The 16,919-nt window shown below is 42.6% G+C and overlaps 1 protein-coding gene across 1 annotated transcript in view; it reads right to left on the bottom strand.

Moving 5' to 3' along the window:
- Nucleotides 1-1,854: 1,854 nt before the first annotated feature.
- ATF6 (activating transcription factor 6) overlaps nucleotides 1,855-16,919 on the bottom strand; it is a gene marked incomplete at its 5' end in the record, with an annotated part of 192,188 nt that continues 177,123 nt past the window's right edge. The window contains one exon of the mRNA XM_037506576.2: nucleotides 1,855-6,899. Within this exon, the coding sequence (XP_037362473.1) occupies nucleotides 6,691-6,899 (209 nt within the window). The remainder of the gene's footprint in view (nucleotides 6,900-16,919) is intronic.

Raw genomic sequence — 16,919 nt, 5'->3', positions numbered from 1 at the left:
GGGTGTCAGTTCACAGAAAACACACCCCATGCTTGCCATATGGTCCCATTTCTTCAATCTGCCTCAACACCCTGGTTGCCCATGACATGTGGTTTGGCTTCTTCCTTTCTACGTTGTCTCCTGTTGCCTCTTTAAAGGTGTCCAAGATGAGTGACAATGCAGTATAGTAGAAATGACTTTAAAATCTAGACAGACTTAATTTCAAACCCCAGTTCTAGTAGATAATAATTGTGAGATCTGGGCAAGTTCCTCAATCTTCTGTACCAATTCTTCATCTGTCACACATGGATAATGCCACCTATGTCATGAGGTAAAGCTTAATGAGCTAACGTTTGTATGCTTGGCACTACGACTGGCAGAGGTGAAGTCTTCAATAAGCACCTATTAACATAAACTGAATTCAGGGATGGAGTCTCTTGAGGGATCTGTACAGATCACACCAAGTGAATGTGATGGAATGAAACATGCTATAGCTTTCCTATTGTAAGCAGAGCATCGGCAGGGTCTAGCTCTCTAACAGAGGACCAATAGCTACATTGCAGAGCGTAGGCTAGACGCTGGCACCATGCGCTGTCAGTTGTGATTATCCTTTGAGATCCAAAAGTTGGCTGGAATCTCATTCCACAATGGTGGGCAGTGCCAGGTGGACAGTCTCTTTGGAGGCAGGGTCTGGGGTGTAGGGTGTGTATTTCCCTCTTCAGCTCTGTGGCTTTACAGGCTGTATTTTCCTTCACTCATCAGCACATGGACTCCTCCTCCCATTCTTTACTCCCCAGCAACACTGATAGAAATCTGTGTGTGCAGCAGGTTTTTGCCGAACATTTGGGAAGATGAAGAGGATTTATATTTTGGCACCAGTTTGCAAAAGTCCTTTTGCCCTCCTGCTACCAGGGAGTTGTTTCGGGCATCTCCTGCCTGCAGGCTCCAGGATCCAGAGACCAAGCCATGTTCTCTTTTCTGCTCCCCAGCCACCTAACCTCCAAGACCTGCTTTCTCTGCAGAAGAGATTTGAGGTCTCAATTTTCTAAAGAAATTTAAGTACTCTGTGTGGAAAATGTAGTTTTGCCTGTAAGTGAATCCTGGTATTACTATAAATTAATTTCAGCCTGGTTCCACAGGCTGACTGTGAGGTCTCTTAGGGCAGGAATCTGTGCTGGATCTGTGCCTGGGGAGGTGCGGGGCTCCCCATGTGGGGAGGTAGAGGACCTGGCCTAGTCTAGTGGGGAGGTGTTGCCGCACTAGTTAGAAATCGGAGCCACTCTATTTGTGAGGGGAACCCCTCTATTTGGGAGGTGGAGCCCTGCCCCCCAGTCTGGTCAGGAGATGGAGCCACTGTAGTGGCTGAGAAGCCATTTGCTTGCCTGGGTCCAGATACTGGTTTTACTACTTACTGCTAGTTATGTAACCACCTTAGGAAATGGGCCTTAGGGAGAACTGAACACTAGACAGACCCGATGAGCACAAAGCAGTGTCTGAGGCAGACATGGGGGCTCTGCCAAGGCCTGCACTAATTCTCTGAGTTGGAATCTAGGTGGTGCAGTGCCCAGCTTTATGTATGGTGGTGTTTGTCATGCAGGCTTAGAAGCGGCTGTTGGTGAAATTATGTAATCCAGTTTCCTGATGTGGAAGTATAAAGTTTGAGTTTGTAGACAGTTTTTCCCCCTTGTAGTTCAAATATCTGGACACAATAAAGGAAAGTTTTACTTAACTGGGCTGGAGTGAAGAGTAGAAATGAATCCATCTAAATAGTAACAAGTCACAAAACCATCTTAGGCGTTGCTGTCACTAGTCTCTTAATACTGGAGATACATTTTGGGTTGTCTTTTTCTAAATACAGAACAAAACAAGCCAAGTTTAAAAATTCTTTATTTGAATTTTAGACAAAGATCAAATATTGCATTGTAAAGAATTGTTTGAAAGCATGTAATAGTTGGTCATTGTGTTTTTATATGTTGTGAACCGACATAAATACAAAGGAAGAGAGTGGTACTTCTTTCCTCCTCGTCTGTGACTTGTTCTTAACTCAGCATAGATACTGTCTTAGAAAGCAAATCCCGTGAAGTGGCTTCTCTAACTCTCTGCTCAGGGTCCACTGGCTCCATGGATGAAGTACTGTTGGTCTCAGCCCATCTTGCCCACATAAGAACAAGAGCTGAGGAGGTTTACGATCAGTATTGTATAGCAGTTTTTATTTAAAGCTCTATTTCCCCATCATCTCTTATCCTGATGACTAACCTGGAGATTCGGCCTGAGTATGAGTTAAAACAGTTTAATATACATTTGCTAGGAAAATCAACCTGCTATCTGTCTGGGGTTATACTGGGATATGCCAAGCCTCCTGGCTGGTTGGTTTAACTAATGGTAACCTGTCTCATTGCGGGCAAACAGTGAAAGAACGGGGTGTTTGTTGATACACTGATTTGGACTTCTTGGCTCCCACAATGCACCATGCCGTTTAATGTGCCATATCTCTAATGTTTATAGTTAGCAAACCAGTAGGTCAAGAATGGCACCCATTATTTGACAAAAGCTAAAGATTCGCACACAGAACCAAATCTCCTAAGATACCTTTGCCATTCTTCTCATGAATTCTGACACAACACCCAACAGAGAACACAGATATCAAAACAATAATGCTTAAAATTCTAGTCTTATCCAAAATAAACTTTGTTTTAAGCTTAGTCATTAAAAATAGAAGTTAATAGTATACATCCCCTTTTCTTTATGCAGGTAGGAGGAAGTTGCATTTCTTTTAAGTGCATAGTTCAGGTGGGCTCTGGAAACATCTTTTTGGGTAGTCCAGTATTGTTTCCTAAAAAATTAAAAATCAACCACAACCCTAGGTGTGAGGGGAAACAGGAGTTGCTCCTCGTAAGTGTTGTTAGGGATAGGAATGAAACTCTTAACATTTTACTCTTCCTGCTAGACTTTTTGTTTTTTAAGGTAAAAGTTATTAATATTCATACTAGTAACAATGATCCTGATTTCTATAAGTTACAATGAATCAAGCCTGACAAAAAGAACATTTTGGTAAAGAATGGGGGAGTGCCAAAGGTGTTGGTAAGCATCCATCAATGTTAGCAGTCTCACTTGAGAAGGCAGTCCTGTGAGAGCCCCCAGCATGAGAGGACGCACCTCAAGTGCTGTTCCTACGCTGCTGAGGAAGCTGAGCAGGTCTGTCAGCAGGCAATAGGAAGAGATTTCAGGGCTGGGAATTTCCATGAAGTCAGACTGAATGGGGTTCTTATTCTGGCTCTTCAGTAAACCTTTTTTAAAAGGTAGTTGAAAGCTGAAGTCCCTTTGAAGCTTTTCAATGTGTTAGAAAGTCAAATACCAGTTTGTCCCCCGTGGTGTTTTTCTGTCAGATTTCATAGCCTGAGCTTAGTAAAATGGCAAGAAGCAGAAAATGACATAAAAGTTACCAGGAGTCTGAGTGTTCCCCAGATTGAATCACTCCGAAGGCCACAGCAGCAGTATCTTACCAGAATGTCATGACTGTGACTTCTAGGGACACAAGCCAGAGAGGCTGTATTAGGACAGTGTCTCTTTAAAAATGATAGAAAAGTCAGTTTGAATTCCAAGGTCCTTGTCTGTTCCTAAGTAATGTTTATTCAGAACACTCAAGAATGACTCATACAACATTGCTGCTTTCAAATACCTCCTCTACTTACAAGAAAAGGCAAGGAAATACCAGCTTTGAGCTGGAGCTTGCAGTCATTAAAAAAATTAGAAGATGCTCTGAGCTTTTATAATCATGGGGGAGATTTTACTTGTGAAAACATAAACCCCACCTGATAATCTAAAGGTCAAGTTTCTAAACTACAAGCACAGCAAGCAATACATTTGTTTCAAGATTGAGCCTTTCACAAATCCTAGCTTTAGGAGGCCACTGCCTACACTACCATCTTAACAGAGCTCTGTCCCTGCACAGTTAGCCCCACAGGAAGGCTCCTGACATCTGACTCAGTGGTTCGCACAAAGAAATACCACTTACTTCCATTAGACCTAAAAACTTGGGACTTGCAACCAGGAGGAATACCATTCCCGGCATCCTCCACCATTGCTTCCCAAGAGAGTATTACTGGAGGCCCAAGGGCCGAAGTCACCGAATAAGAGCAGACTTACCTCCTCTATGAGTTTGTGTAATTTTCTCACAAGCTTGCAAGATCCCACTCAAAAACTTAATAAATTAAAAAATTACATATATGTACACACATACACCCCCTCCCAATTCCTGGTTGCAACCCCCAAAAGGCAAGCTCACCAAAAACATTAAGCTAAAACACCAACTTCACTTATTAATCAGAAATAGAAATTTTCTGTTTCCTATAGGGCTCTGCACTGGCACACAAGTATGAAAATAAAGACAACTATGCCCAGGAGTAATAATAGCTTTGACAGCAATTTTAAAAGGACAATATTCTATGTATTTGTCAGTTGCCTATACTCGTTTCCTAAAAGTTTATCCTGAGGAGAATCCTGTTTACTCATCTCGAAACAATCGATTCAGGAACAGGTAATGTCTAGGACTGAGGGTCAGCAAGTAGGAAAAGGAGGTGAGGCTCCCAGATGGCTTTTAGGCCTGACCCCACAAAGCATACTCCGTCTGCCTCCTTCTGTCATCCACCACCTGCACCATCCACCACCTGCACTGTCACCGTGAGAGGCATGACCGTGGCAGGCATGACTGAAGCCCTCAGTCTGAACAGTCAGTATAATGAAAGGCTGGGAAAGGAGGTAGAGCGTGGGCAAAGGGAGGAAGCCCATGGGCTGGGTTCTTCTGGTGTGTTCAGTGCAAGGAGGGAGGAAGCGCTCTCATCCTCACCCCACGCACACTGCTTCGTGCTACTGGGAAACTGCAACCATCCCAGAAGACTAGCGGTTTGGATTGACCCAGCTGCCACTGCAAACTGGTCATAGCAACTCATCGCACGACAGCGTGCCAGGCGGCGGGGCCAGGAGACACAGGGGTCACACGGCATGTGACCCAATGTTCTGCTAGGCGCTGGCCTTTTTCTCGGTGCTCATTTGAAGGAAGCGTGGTCTCCAGGGTGAAAGGTTCCTGTCTGAAAATCACCCAGGAGACTCCAATCCAAGGGGGATGCTGCCCTGACCTGAAACAGCTTGGATATGTGGCAAAGAGGAAGACTAATGAACGCTATAAACTCCAGAGTTCCAGGTTAACAGAGCAGTCGACCCCAACTTCCCCATGAAAATTAAATCGATCTCAAGAGCATGTAACTAGCTTGGGCACAGAGGCATTTCTCCAGACCTAGATGTGCTAGTGATTTTCCAAAATTAATTTCCCCGGGAAAAAAATTACTCAGCTACATGCAGTCCTTGAGGAGCGGATACAAGTTCTCTCTTTTTCTTGCAAGATGGAAGATACTGCTAGAGTGGGGAATGAGAGGAGAAATCTCACAAGGCTAATCACTTAGGAGAGGGAGGCTGTGTGCAGACTGAGTTCTATGGAGAAGTTTCATAGGAGGGGAGGAAGGAAGACTCTAGAAATTGAAAGCAGAACACCAGAGGGAAAAGAGTAGTCAAAGTACAGTAAGATATAAACACAGTAGCTTTTTTTAAACACTGGAAGGACTAAAGGGTTTACTCCTTCACTGGCTTTTCATTGGAGAAATGGGAAATGTTATTGCCATGTTACAAGATATACTCCCCTAGCAGGAATCTAAGCTCGCCTGTCTGCATAGTCTTAAGGAGTAGTTGTAAGTTCTCATGAGAAAAAAGCTCATTTGTTTAAGTCTAAAGTTACAAATTCCTTAGATGAATTTGGTATCATCACGTTAACAGAAGGTGAGTCGTGGTGGGGGTAGTGGGGGAGGTGGTTCACAATAAAAATGTAGGGTTTCTCCTGTGGTGCTTGAAGAGCTGCAGCAGATTAGAAAGCAAAGACAGAAGTGCATGTGCTGATACACAGGCCTAGTCCTCAAGATAATGGTGACTGTGACTCTGACCTTACACCCTGAACACAACAAGCTTTCCTTATTTTACACAAATGTTTTGATGGAGCTATCTCCTCTATTAAAGGTCCACCACTGACCTTCTCTTCCAGCTCATTCTCTCAAAGTCATGCAACTTCCTCCCTACCCCTCTCCCGTCATTCACATGCAGAGTCAGAATGAACTACAAATCTCAAGTAAAGATAAACTTCATCAACTGGGCTCTAATTCCTCCTTTTACCTAAAGCTCCAAACTGTTTTAACTCTCTTTGGCATTCCTGGTTTTGAAATCCCTTTTCTCAAAGACAAAAATCTAGGATGAGTACACATTAATGCAAACGCCCACCAATGGAAATATCTGAACATCTGTGCTGTACAGGTGTATAAGTCACTTTACTGGATTAATTAAGTGAAATGGCGGAGAGGGGAAAAGCATCGTATCTGAAAGATGACTATTTAAAATAAAAACAGAGGAAAAGCAATTTAGAAAGGTACAGAAGGAAACTGACGAGGCAACAGTGGAGGATGCAGGGTGCCACGTGCCACAGGGCGATGCTGTCCCAGCATCTGAATTCCAGTGCTTTCCAAGTAGACGGGGATCTGGTGCAAAACAGCAGCTGCTTCTCTCAGGACTCTGAGGCGGGTCTCTGCTCTCCACAGGGAAAGCACAGACGCATTCTTCACCCATGCTCCAGGTAGTAGGGTCCCCCCCTGAGCTCCCAGCACACCCAGGGTGTTACTGTAATGACTCAGGGATGGTGCTGACCACCTGGGTTGTCTCTGTGGCTGTGGGAGGGGAACTGAAGAAGGTGCTGGTTTGATTCCTCTGCTGATCTCGGAGGTAAGGAGGGACGGAGGAGCTTTTGATGTGGAGGATCCTGGTGTCCATCACCTGACAGTCGATCTGCATCATCACTTCATAGTCCTGTCCGTTGATGACATTCTCTGCAGAGAAGAATATACACAGAATAAACACCCCACAGAAGCTGCATTTCTGGCCTAAGCTTCAGCCTTGGGAGACAAAATGAGCTTTAGGGTGTGAACTGTTACTGTGCTGTCCAGATGCAGAGGGAGCTCACCAGTCACAAGCAGACCTATACCCAGGCTGGGAGGGCCCCAGAGCTATACTCGCCCCATTTCCATCTTCCAAACATCCTGCTTTGGTTCAGTTAGGGCTGGGCCACAGCTAGAGTTAACAATGGAGTGTCTATAGACATATACAGGTCTTGTATGCTTCCCGCCATGATATTGTGATAACTGGAAAAACTAGAACAGAGGGAGATTGCAGTGGTAGTAGAGGGAAGAATACTTAAGCCCTCAGCTTTCCCTTCAAAAATGGAATCATTGTAAAAAAAAAAATAATACATCATGTAAATTATAAGGAGACCTTGATCAAGACTGTTTGGCACCTATTCATCAGCATTATTTCCAGTTTCATATAGGCACACCCAACTACAAATGTAAAGCTTTGTCTGTGAAGCATAAAGTTCGGTGAAGGCTGGTGACAGCTCTCTTCCTTTATCACTTGGCATTTATATTAAGAGAATTTTTAATTCCAGATACAAAGAAACAAGTACATTTTCTTTTTTTTTTTTTAATTTTTATTTTATAGAGGCATGTTTTTATTTATTTGTTTGTTTTGTTTATACATGCACTGGGTACAGTCAGAAGCGCGGGAGGGTGAGAGAATTCACCAGAGCCAGAGTGGGGAGCAGAGCAGGCAGAAGGACCAAGGTACACTGCTGAGGGGAGCAGCGGGCGGCAGGAGAGGTCTGCATGCCATGTGGGACCCTCCTCCGGTGGCCGGGGAGCATCCGGGGATCGAACCTGCGCCGCAAGTACATTTTCAATTTAGAACTAAAGGTACTGCTCTAGTGCTTGCAGGTAAACTAGAGGTGGTTTGCAGAAGGGTACAGGAAAACCACATGGAACCATGTTTATCAAGCATGGGGGTCACTTGGTATCACGAGTTTACTGTACACATAGTATACCCAGTTTTCTTAAGAGGACGGAAGCTCTTAATTTAGGAGAGGGCCAAATTATTTCCTGATTGGTAATTCTGGGTGGTCATTTTCTATTGTAGTCAATGAAACTGGGGCATAAAATTAACAAGAGATTTAGTAGTAAACACTATTTTTCAAGCCCAGCTGGACATTCCCAGCAATACAGTTGGAAGTTGTGTGGACTTGGAAGGATGCTGGGGAGTCAACGTGGCATCTCGATTTGCATTTTCATCTGTGAATCCTGAGCTGGGTGTGGGGACTAGGAAGAATGACTGCTGGCAAAGCCTAGTCCTGAACTGCCTTTTTATGAGGGTGATACACAGCCAACCAGTGATCTTTCAAATAGAACATTTGGATTCTCTAGGGCAAAAACTGCATTTAAAAGTAGAAATCTTTCGATTCCATTATCTTTTTTTTTTCCTTTAACTTTGACACCACATACCAGGTCTTATAAATCTAGAGGAAGAAAATCCAAAGGTTGACACTTGAAATTTTGATTCCACTATTATATGTGGGAAAAATGAGCCATGGAATCACTTATGAAGTTAAGACATGGAGATCATCTAACCCAGGGGTTCTTAAATTATGGTCTTATGCATAGGCCTTGGGGAGTCCATAAATTCCCCAAAATTGCATGCAAGATTTTATTTGTGTATTTTTCTGAAGAGGGCATCCATCAGATTCTTAACAGGGCCTACAAACCCCAGAAGTTAAAGACTAGACAGACCTAGTGCATCAACTTTAAGTGCCTTGAACAGATGATATATTCTATTTTAAAGCCAATGGAAGATGACATTCCTCCACTTCTCCTGGCTGGCTAACTCTTCCAATTTTTGACATAGTCTCATTGATGATGAATTTCCCATTACAAGTCTTATAAATCTCTATTACAGTTGAAGTTCATTTCCTTCTTTCCAAGTCTTACTAGAGAAGAACAGCTGCTTGCTGCTGTGTGTTAACTAATCCAATGTATTCTTCAAAACTATTGCCATGGAAACTTAACCCCAATTTTACAAGTCCTGCCACTTTGTAAGGACTTATCTTTTCTTATCATCTGCTTGTCTCTGGAAAATTAATGTGAATGCCTAGAAGAATGCTTCCTAGCAATGTTTTTACCCAAAAAATAGGAGATGGAAGAAGTCAACCTGCTAATGTATTTTGGAGTTATCTTATCCAGATCACATGACTGGGCTCAGATTTCAAGGTGCCACACCAGTCATTTCCTTTTGGAACCATGATCGCTCTCATTTTAGAAAAGCTTTAGAAGAGAGCAAGCGAGTGCACTCATACTGGGGCAGAGATGACCAAATAATGGAAAACACATGTATTTAGAGGCATGTAATACACATTACTAATTTTTACTGCTTTCCTGGATTAACTCGGAATCCAGATGACAGTGTAAGATCAAGACCCAGTTTGTTCAGCCCAAACCACCTGCAGAAGTCATTATAGCCCACGTGCCTGCTTGGGTTCAAACTGATAACTGAAGTCCCTTCAATCTTAAATATCAAGAAGAGTTGGAAAACCTAGGAACATAAGCTCAGGTGCTTTCAGAAGTCAAAACTAAAACTGTGACCTGACCCCAAAATCCAGGAGTCCCTGGCCATGGCTGAAATGGCACTGCCATCTTAAACCCAACCAGGAAACTTAGGCTAGGTATGGTCTAGAAGACTTTCAAATGGGTTCTGTTCTTCACTCCTTTCTGAAGATAGCAACTTTGAGGCCAAGAAAATGATCAGCACTACTAAAAGACAACTCTAACCAGACAGGATGTGAACACAGTAGACTGAATGGGTAGCTCTTCTGAATGACAAACTGGATACTTCAGGGTTTGGAGTGACATGCCATTAGGAGTCCCAAATTACTTAACACCTCTAAAAACAGTTAAGGGGGCCACATCAGTCTTCTTTGGTCCATTCCATGGGACTATCCAGGAGCTCTGTGAGTGTCATATCAATTTTGGACAATTAGTAAGGTCTTCTTACTATTGTAATCTGATTCTATATAGTTTTCATGAGAGGAGGACAGATAGGGAAAAAGCTTGTGATAGTATCTTTGCAGGCCCCTCTACCTGGTCTGTCAGGTATCTGCTCACATGGTCACATTCAGGAGCAGCAATAAGGCTCTGAAACTGAGTAATGGCAGATCTGTTACCCTTTATTTAAAGCTTTGAGAGCAGTTAATCACTGCCCACTGCTGGAAAGGACATCTTCGATTGTTGCCTGTAGCTTGCCTAGAGTGTGAATGAAATCTATTAGAGCAGATTTTAATTGGAGTGAGAACTCAGGACTCTGGTGGCAGAGGGAGGGCGCTGGAGGGAAAGGATAAATGTGAGAGGCTAATGATGGCTGCACTCCCTCACCGAGGGCAGGTGTCCACTACCAGTCAGTGTGCAAAGATGACAGCCTTTGGATTTGTTAACATGAGGGAACACTGTAAACACTGGATTAAGGTATGTGAGAACGGAGCTATGGGGAAAGACTGCTAAACTATTTTTGTAAACTTAATGAAAAAAGACCATGATTGTATGGAAAAAAGAGGGCCAAAAGGAATAGTCTGGAGTGAAAATGTCACATGTTTGCTTTCCCTCTTTTAGCAGTAAACATCTGGGTAGTTCACAAGTGATATAAATAGTTTTATGTTCTGGGCTTTGGCAAGTGATATTTTATGTTCTGAGCCTTCTGAAATCAACAGAATGAGAGGAAACACTGGTGTGAGTCAAGAAAAAGGTGTAAAACATGAATACTATAAAATCAAAATTAGGCAAACAAAAAGAGTTGGATGGGTTCAAACATGAGACTAAAAAGGGGTCCTGAATGTTCAGAAGGGCTGGGGAAACAAGAAAAAGTGCCTGGATGCTAGAAGTGGAAAAAACTTTAGGCAGCGTGGAATTCTCAACAGCCTGTAAACACAATAACAACTCAGAATCATCCGCCAAGAGGCTGTTAGCTGGGAGCTGACTAACACACAAACCAAAACTTTGACTGTAAACAGAATTAAATGTACAAAAACTACAGAAAATTTAATTTTAAAAAGTGACAAGATGTCACTGGTGCTGTGGAAAACATATCTATGATATGTGATAAAACATATCTATTCAGAATCAGGCACAAATCCTAAAAAGAGATCATGTGCCCGTTGTTGGCTAGACCAGTGAAGGAAAGGGCAGTGGCATCTGAAACCAGAGGGATGAGGGAGCAGGTTAAAATCTACCATTCACAGACCACAAGAGAGACCTTCAACCAAAACAAATGGTAAAGTGAGGAAAGAAACTTGGAGGGTAAAAAAGCGGGAAATCAAGTCATTCAAAGGCAATGGAGCCGGGACACAAAGACATGGTAACAGTGAAGTGGTAAAATGATCTGTTTCTACAGGGGCTCTCAAGAATGCCCACAGGCTGACTCTGCTACACTGAGCCAATATGAACTATTTTCAACCTGTATCCTGGTTTGAATATTCCAACTACTATGCATTTGTATATCTGTAGTTTTTTTCTCTATTTGAAGAAAGTATCTTTCTGTTCATCGCTCATCAAATTCTCAATCCTGTTAAATTCTATTCTTTCAATTTTTTAAATTGAAGTAACATAGGTTTTTAATATTGTATGTGATTTAGAGTAACTTAGGTTCATATTTCTTCAGATGTATGTTACCATATCAACCATCAAGGCATCCACATAGTCCTTCACATTCTGATGGCCAACAGGCATATGAAAACATGTTCAACATCACTTATCTGGGAAATGCAAATCAAAACCAAGATGAAATACCACCTCACTCCTATGAGAATGCCCATATTAAAAAAAACAAAAACAATATCAATCAATGTTGGCAAGGATGTGGAGAAAAAGGAAACATCACACACTGTCGGTGAGAGTGCAGACTGGAACAGCCCCTATGGAAAACCATACAGAGGTGCTTCAAAATTTAAAATATATTAAAATCATAGATGATCCAGCAATTCCAGTCCTTGTTATTTATCCAAAGAATACAAAATCACTAATTTGGAGGGATATGAGCATTCCTGTGTTCATTGCACTAGGGCTTACAATAGCCAAGTTATGAAAATAATGTATATGTGCCAAGTATCAGATAAAGAAGATGTGGTATATACACGCAATGGAATACTACTAAGCTATGAAGAGATGAATTCTTGCCATTTGCAAGAGCGTGGCTGAGACTGGAAGGAATTATGCTAAGTGAAATTCTAGTAATCCTTTAAGATGCCTTCCTTAATGCCAACATTTATCTTTTCCTTTATGATTAACATATAAATGTTCAATTTTATTGAAAATACTTACAGAAAAGAGGTTTGGTTCCTTTAAAAAGTATCTGACAGAAATTGATTGGAAGGGGTGAAATTGTAGGGAGCAAGTGGTAGAACCAGAACCTCTCCCTCATATTTGGGAAGAACACCAAGTGAAAAGTAAGGTCAAGCTGCAGATGGAGAGACATGTGCTCCCTCTGTGAAGCACCCCTCTGGTGACAGGGGACACCTGTGCAAGAGCAAAGAGCTAGCACCACTACATCAGCCCTCAGGGGAAGAAACCTAAAGCAGAGCTTCTCTGACAGGGGAGAGATTTGAAGCTGTGACTGTCTCAGGTAGGATGTAATTGCAATATGGAACAAAATTTGTTAAATATTATATGGGCGTTAAGGACAATAAGCAATGAGAGCAAGATGAGAAGTTGTTTATCTAGAGGCTCAATAGTGATTCACACAAAATGTGTGTGGCGTAAAGGGTGTATCTGCAAACACCCTCCCTGAGGGATCACTTACGCTTGCCATGATTGATGAGAATCCGGAATTAAATGTGCAAAAACTACAGAAAGTTTAATTTTAAAAAGTGACAAGACGTCACTGGTTCTGTGAAAAGTAGTCTGTGTGGGCCTCCCCGGTGGTGTAGGGGGTTGAGCGCTGTGCTGTGAAGCTGTCCACAGCCTCTGCAGCGGGTGTTCTCGGCCAGCCAGGGAGAAACCCACATGGTGAGGCAGGCCTCTCCTGTTTCACCCGCTGCTCCTCTCAGCAGTGTCTTCGGTGTGTCTGCCTGTTCTGCTTCCCACTCTGTCTCTGGCGAATTCTCTCACGCCTCTGACCTGTACCCCAGTTCTTGTATGTATGTATGTATGTATGTATGTATGTATGTATAAATAAATAAATAGCTTAAAAAAAAAGTAGTCTGCGATAACACAGTCATTCAGAATCAGGCACAAATCCTAAAAAGAGGTCATTTGCCCGGAGTAGGCTAGACCAGTGAAGGAAAGGGCAGTGGCATCTGAAACCAGGCAGGCGAGGGAGCACAGTCAGGGAGCAGCACACGGGGCAGGTCCCACACAACAACCGTAGTGCATCTCAGACACACTCACAGAGGCGAAATCCCTGATTACTACTATTAGTCTAGATAGACTAGACTGTTTTACAATCAAATAGAAAGTACTTTTACACAGGTTTTATATACATTAAGTTTCTAGGAATGAAACTGCTAACAACTGTTTTGTTTAGTAAATACCTATACTATGCTTTCTGTAAGTCAGATGGTGCTCACTGCATTTGCATAACAACCTCTCAAGGCAAGTATTATGTTATTAAATTCTAATTATATCGTTCTCATTTTGTAGATGAGAAGACGAGCAGAGACACTGTATGACTACCCACGCAGAAAGCAGAACAGGTGGGTGAAACCCAGGCAAAGAGGCTCCAGAATGCATTCCTGGAACTCCCTCCACTATGCTAGGAATATTTTTTTTTTTTCTGTACTCAACCTAGAACCATTCTTTATTTTCAGAAGGCCACATCACTTGTGGTAAAGCCACTCCTGGTGTTGGGTCATCATCAGGACACGAGGGCACTGGTTTGCCTGCAATGGCAGCTACTGGGATCACAGTGACAGTGTGTATGGGTGCAGAGGCCTGATGTGTTCACTATGTCTTCTAATGCAGAGGAAGCATTATAAATACAATGCCTAGGAAGGCCATAGTCATTAATTCAATGACATTAATTCAATTAATGTCTGAGATAAAGTAGTGAAAAAAACGGGAAGGAAAAAAGACAACTATGATCTTACAGACCTTCATTCTTAGAAATTCTTAATTCTTATAAAGGAGAGAGTGAGAAGATAGAGACGGAAAATAAGTATGCAGAAAGCTGAGTAAGTGCTCTGGCAAGAAGCAAGGCAGAGAAAATGGTTAGTGAATGCAGGTGGGGTGTCTGCAGTTTCAGATGTGGTACCCTAGGATAGCCCCTCTGAGAGGGTGAGACCCTGAGTAAAGACTTCAGGAGGCAGGGAGAGCCATGCATTCAAGGGACGAGGGTCTGCCATGTTTGAGATTCAAGGAAAAGGTTTTAGTTGAGAGAGACCACAGGCATTACCAACTTGGGGTGAAGAATGACTAGCAGGAGAAATGGCCAAATTGTAATTTAGGAGTTATCTGCAGACAAGAGTCAGAGTCCTAGGACCAAATGGTGTCTCTCTCGGGGAGAGAATGATGGGAACATGTGTGTTCAGGAAGATGGGTAGGAACAAGATCACTGGGTACCTGTTAACTGGGAAGCCAAACCCAACCAGTCACCATTCATTCAGCAGTATCTGGGCACTGGCACTGTGGCTGGCATGGACAGACTCTTGTGAGTATTCGGATCTCATTTACTGTGTCCAAATTAGACAGAGGGAGAGCTTTCCAAAGGAAAATGGACACATTGTGAGGGGCCACAAAACTGTCTACATGTACGAAGTGTGTTCAGCTGTGGGGAATTAAAGAAGAAAATGAGGTTTTTTCCTTTATGCAGAATTACGTTTAAAGTATTGGTAAAATATCAAACAAGTGTACTTCCTCAGAAAGGTCTTCTACTACCCAAACTCAAGAAGCATCCCCCAATCAAGTCAGCTCCTTTCCTTCATGACACTTGTCATAAGATGTAACTAAACACTGGCTCCCCCACACTGGCTCATCCACCCATGAAGTTCTGGAGTTTGGTTCCGGACTACATATTTGGAGCTGGCCCAGTATCTGACACCCCACAGACCAGGACAGCACAGAACATGACCTTAGAGCTAAGAAGGATGTCCTCTCAGGCTTGTTAGTCCTGCCATCAGGTAACTCTGCTTTTTCAAAGTTCCACCAATCTTGGCCCCCACTCGAGAAAGAGTCATCCCAAAATAGTCCCAGAAATGGTGCTGGGAGTAAAGCACTTATAACATCCTCACATACAAAAATAACCTTGTTAACACCTTGTCTCTGAAACATGATCAAAATCACTCCTCTTCAACCTCAAGTTGACCCTTTGAATTCATAACTATTGACAGTGACTCTTTTATTTTTTTTTTTTTTTAATTTTTTTTTATAGAGGCATGTTTTATTTATTTATTTATTTGTTTGTTTGTTTTTTGTTTATACATGCACTGGGTACAGTCAGAAGCGCGGGAGGGTGAGAGAATTCACCAGAGCCAGAGCGGGGAGCAGAGCAGGCAGAAGGACCGAAGTACACTGCTGAAGGGAGCAGCGGGCGGCAGGAGAGGTCTGCGCGCCATGTGGGACCCTCCTCCCGTGGCCGGGGAGCAGCCGGGGATCGAACCGGCGCTGCAGAGGCCGCGGGCAGCTTCGCAACCCAGCGCTCAACCACTGCGCCACCGGGGAGGCCCGACAGTGACTCTTTTAAAGGTGAACAGATGAAGCTTATCTCCTGGGAAATTAGGGGCCCATCTAGAGGAAATTAGAGGTCTAAGTGATTACACAGTCAAATTCCTACATAATCCCAAGTTTAGCTCTTCTAGGTTTCTTGACAGTCCACTAGGATGACATTAGGAAATCTGGCTAATTCCACTACTGTCCATAGACAAATGGTGTTAGGCATGTTGTTTTCTGGGCCCGCCTACTCTGTCCCTGAGGCTGCCCACAAATGTGGGAGGTTTGTTCATTGTACAAAAGAGTTACATGTCACTGAGCTCAAAGAGCTTGTGAAAGATTATTAACAAGGAAATGACTAACAATTACTCATTTCTTCAAAGTGAATTCCTAAACTGCGGAACTGACATTTGATTACATAATTTCACTTAGTGCCACAAAAAATGAAAGCAAGTGAACTGCAGGTATGTGAAACAATAAAGGGCCAATGAAGAGCCTGGGGTTGTTGAGTGAACCAGACCTAGAACCTGACTTGCTGCCCTAAGATTCAGCTTTGGAGTTTTAGCCTGAGGTCTGGGGCCTAACTCTAAGAATGGCTAAGAGCTTTTTTAGTTTTAATAATTAAATCGTTGGCACGAGTAAACTGTTTCATGGTGTCTCAACAAAAATGGAACCAAAGTTCAAGCATATTTACCTATCAAATCTAGAACCCAGGAAATAACTACCAGTAGGCAGATGAAGGACCAACTCTCTGCAATTACTACTGCTGGGTCAAAGAGAATTCTTTATTCTAAAAAACAGTGACTCCTTAATGCATTTAAAATCAGTGTATGGAACCAACAGTCTTCTCAGAGCATAGAAATCGCTTTCTCTGAAATATATCTGCCTATGATGTTGGACAGGCTCAGCTTCTAAAAGGAATCACTGAAACAAAATTTGAGAATATGAGGGAACCTTCAAAGGATGAGGCCTGATGTTACCAAACTATTCTCAGTCTATTAAAAACTCTAGCATTCCTTCTATTAATAACATGAAATCTTCAAATATTTTAGAGATGGCGCACACAATACCAAATTTATTTGAGGAAACTCAAATGCTAGCAACAACTGCCAATAGGTGGTAATGAATGCTAGCCAGTATCGCAATTTTAGGCTAAAGATCAATAAACTGAACTTGTATATGTTGTATATGTTGTCAGAAAGCAGCCGATATAACATAGAAGTCATCTATTCTGTGTATTTTTGATAGGAAGAAGTATCTCTCCCCTTCCATGTCTTCTCAGCTGCAAAGCTTGCTGGAGGATACAGAAATGAGTGAGAGCTTATAAATTTCTGAGCCCTC

The sequence above is a fragment of the Talpa occidentalis genome, unplaced genomic scaffold (genome assembly GCF_014898055.3).
Source record: "Talpa occidentalis isolate TD23 unplaced genomic scaffold, MPIMG_talOcc4v2.1 talOcc4.12, whole genome shotgun sequence".
NCBI classification, from domain to species: domain Eukaryota; kingdom Metazoa; phylum Chordata; class Mammalia; order Eulipotyphla; family Talpidae; genus Talpa; species Talpa occidentalis.
Note: the sequence above shows the minus strand (reverse complement) of the source record. Positions and strands in the feature narration are given on the sequence as shown.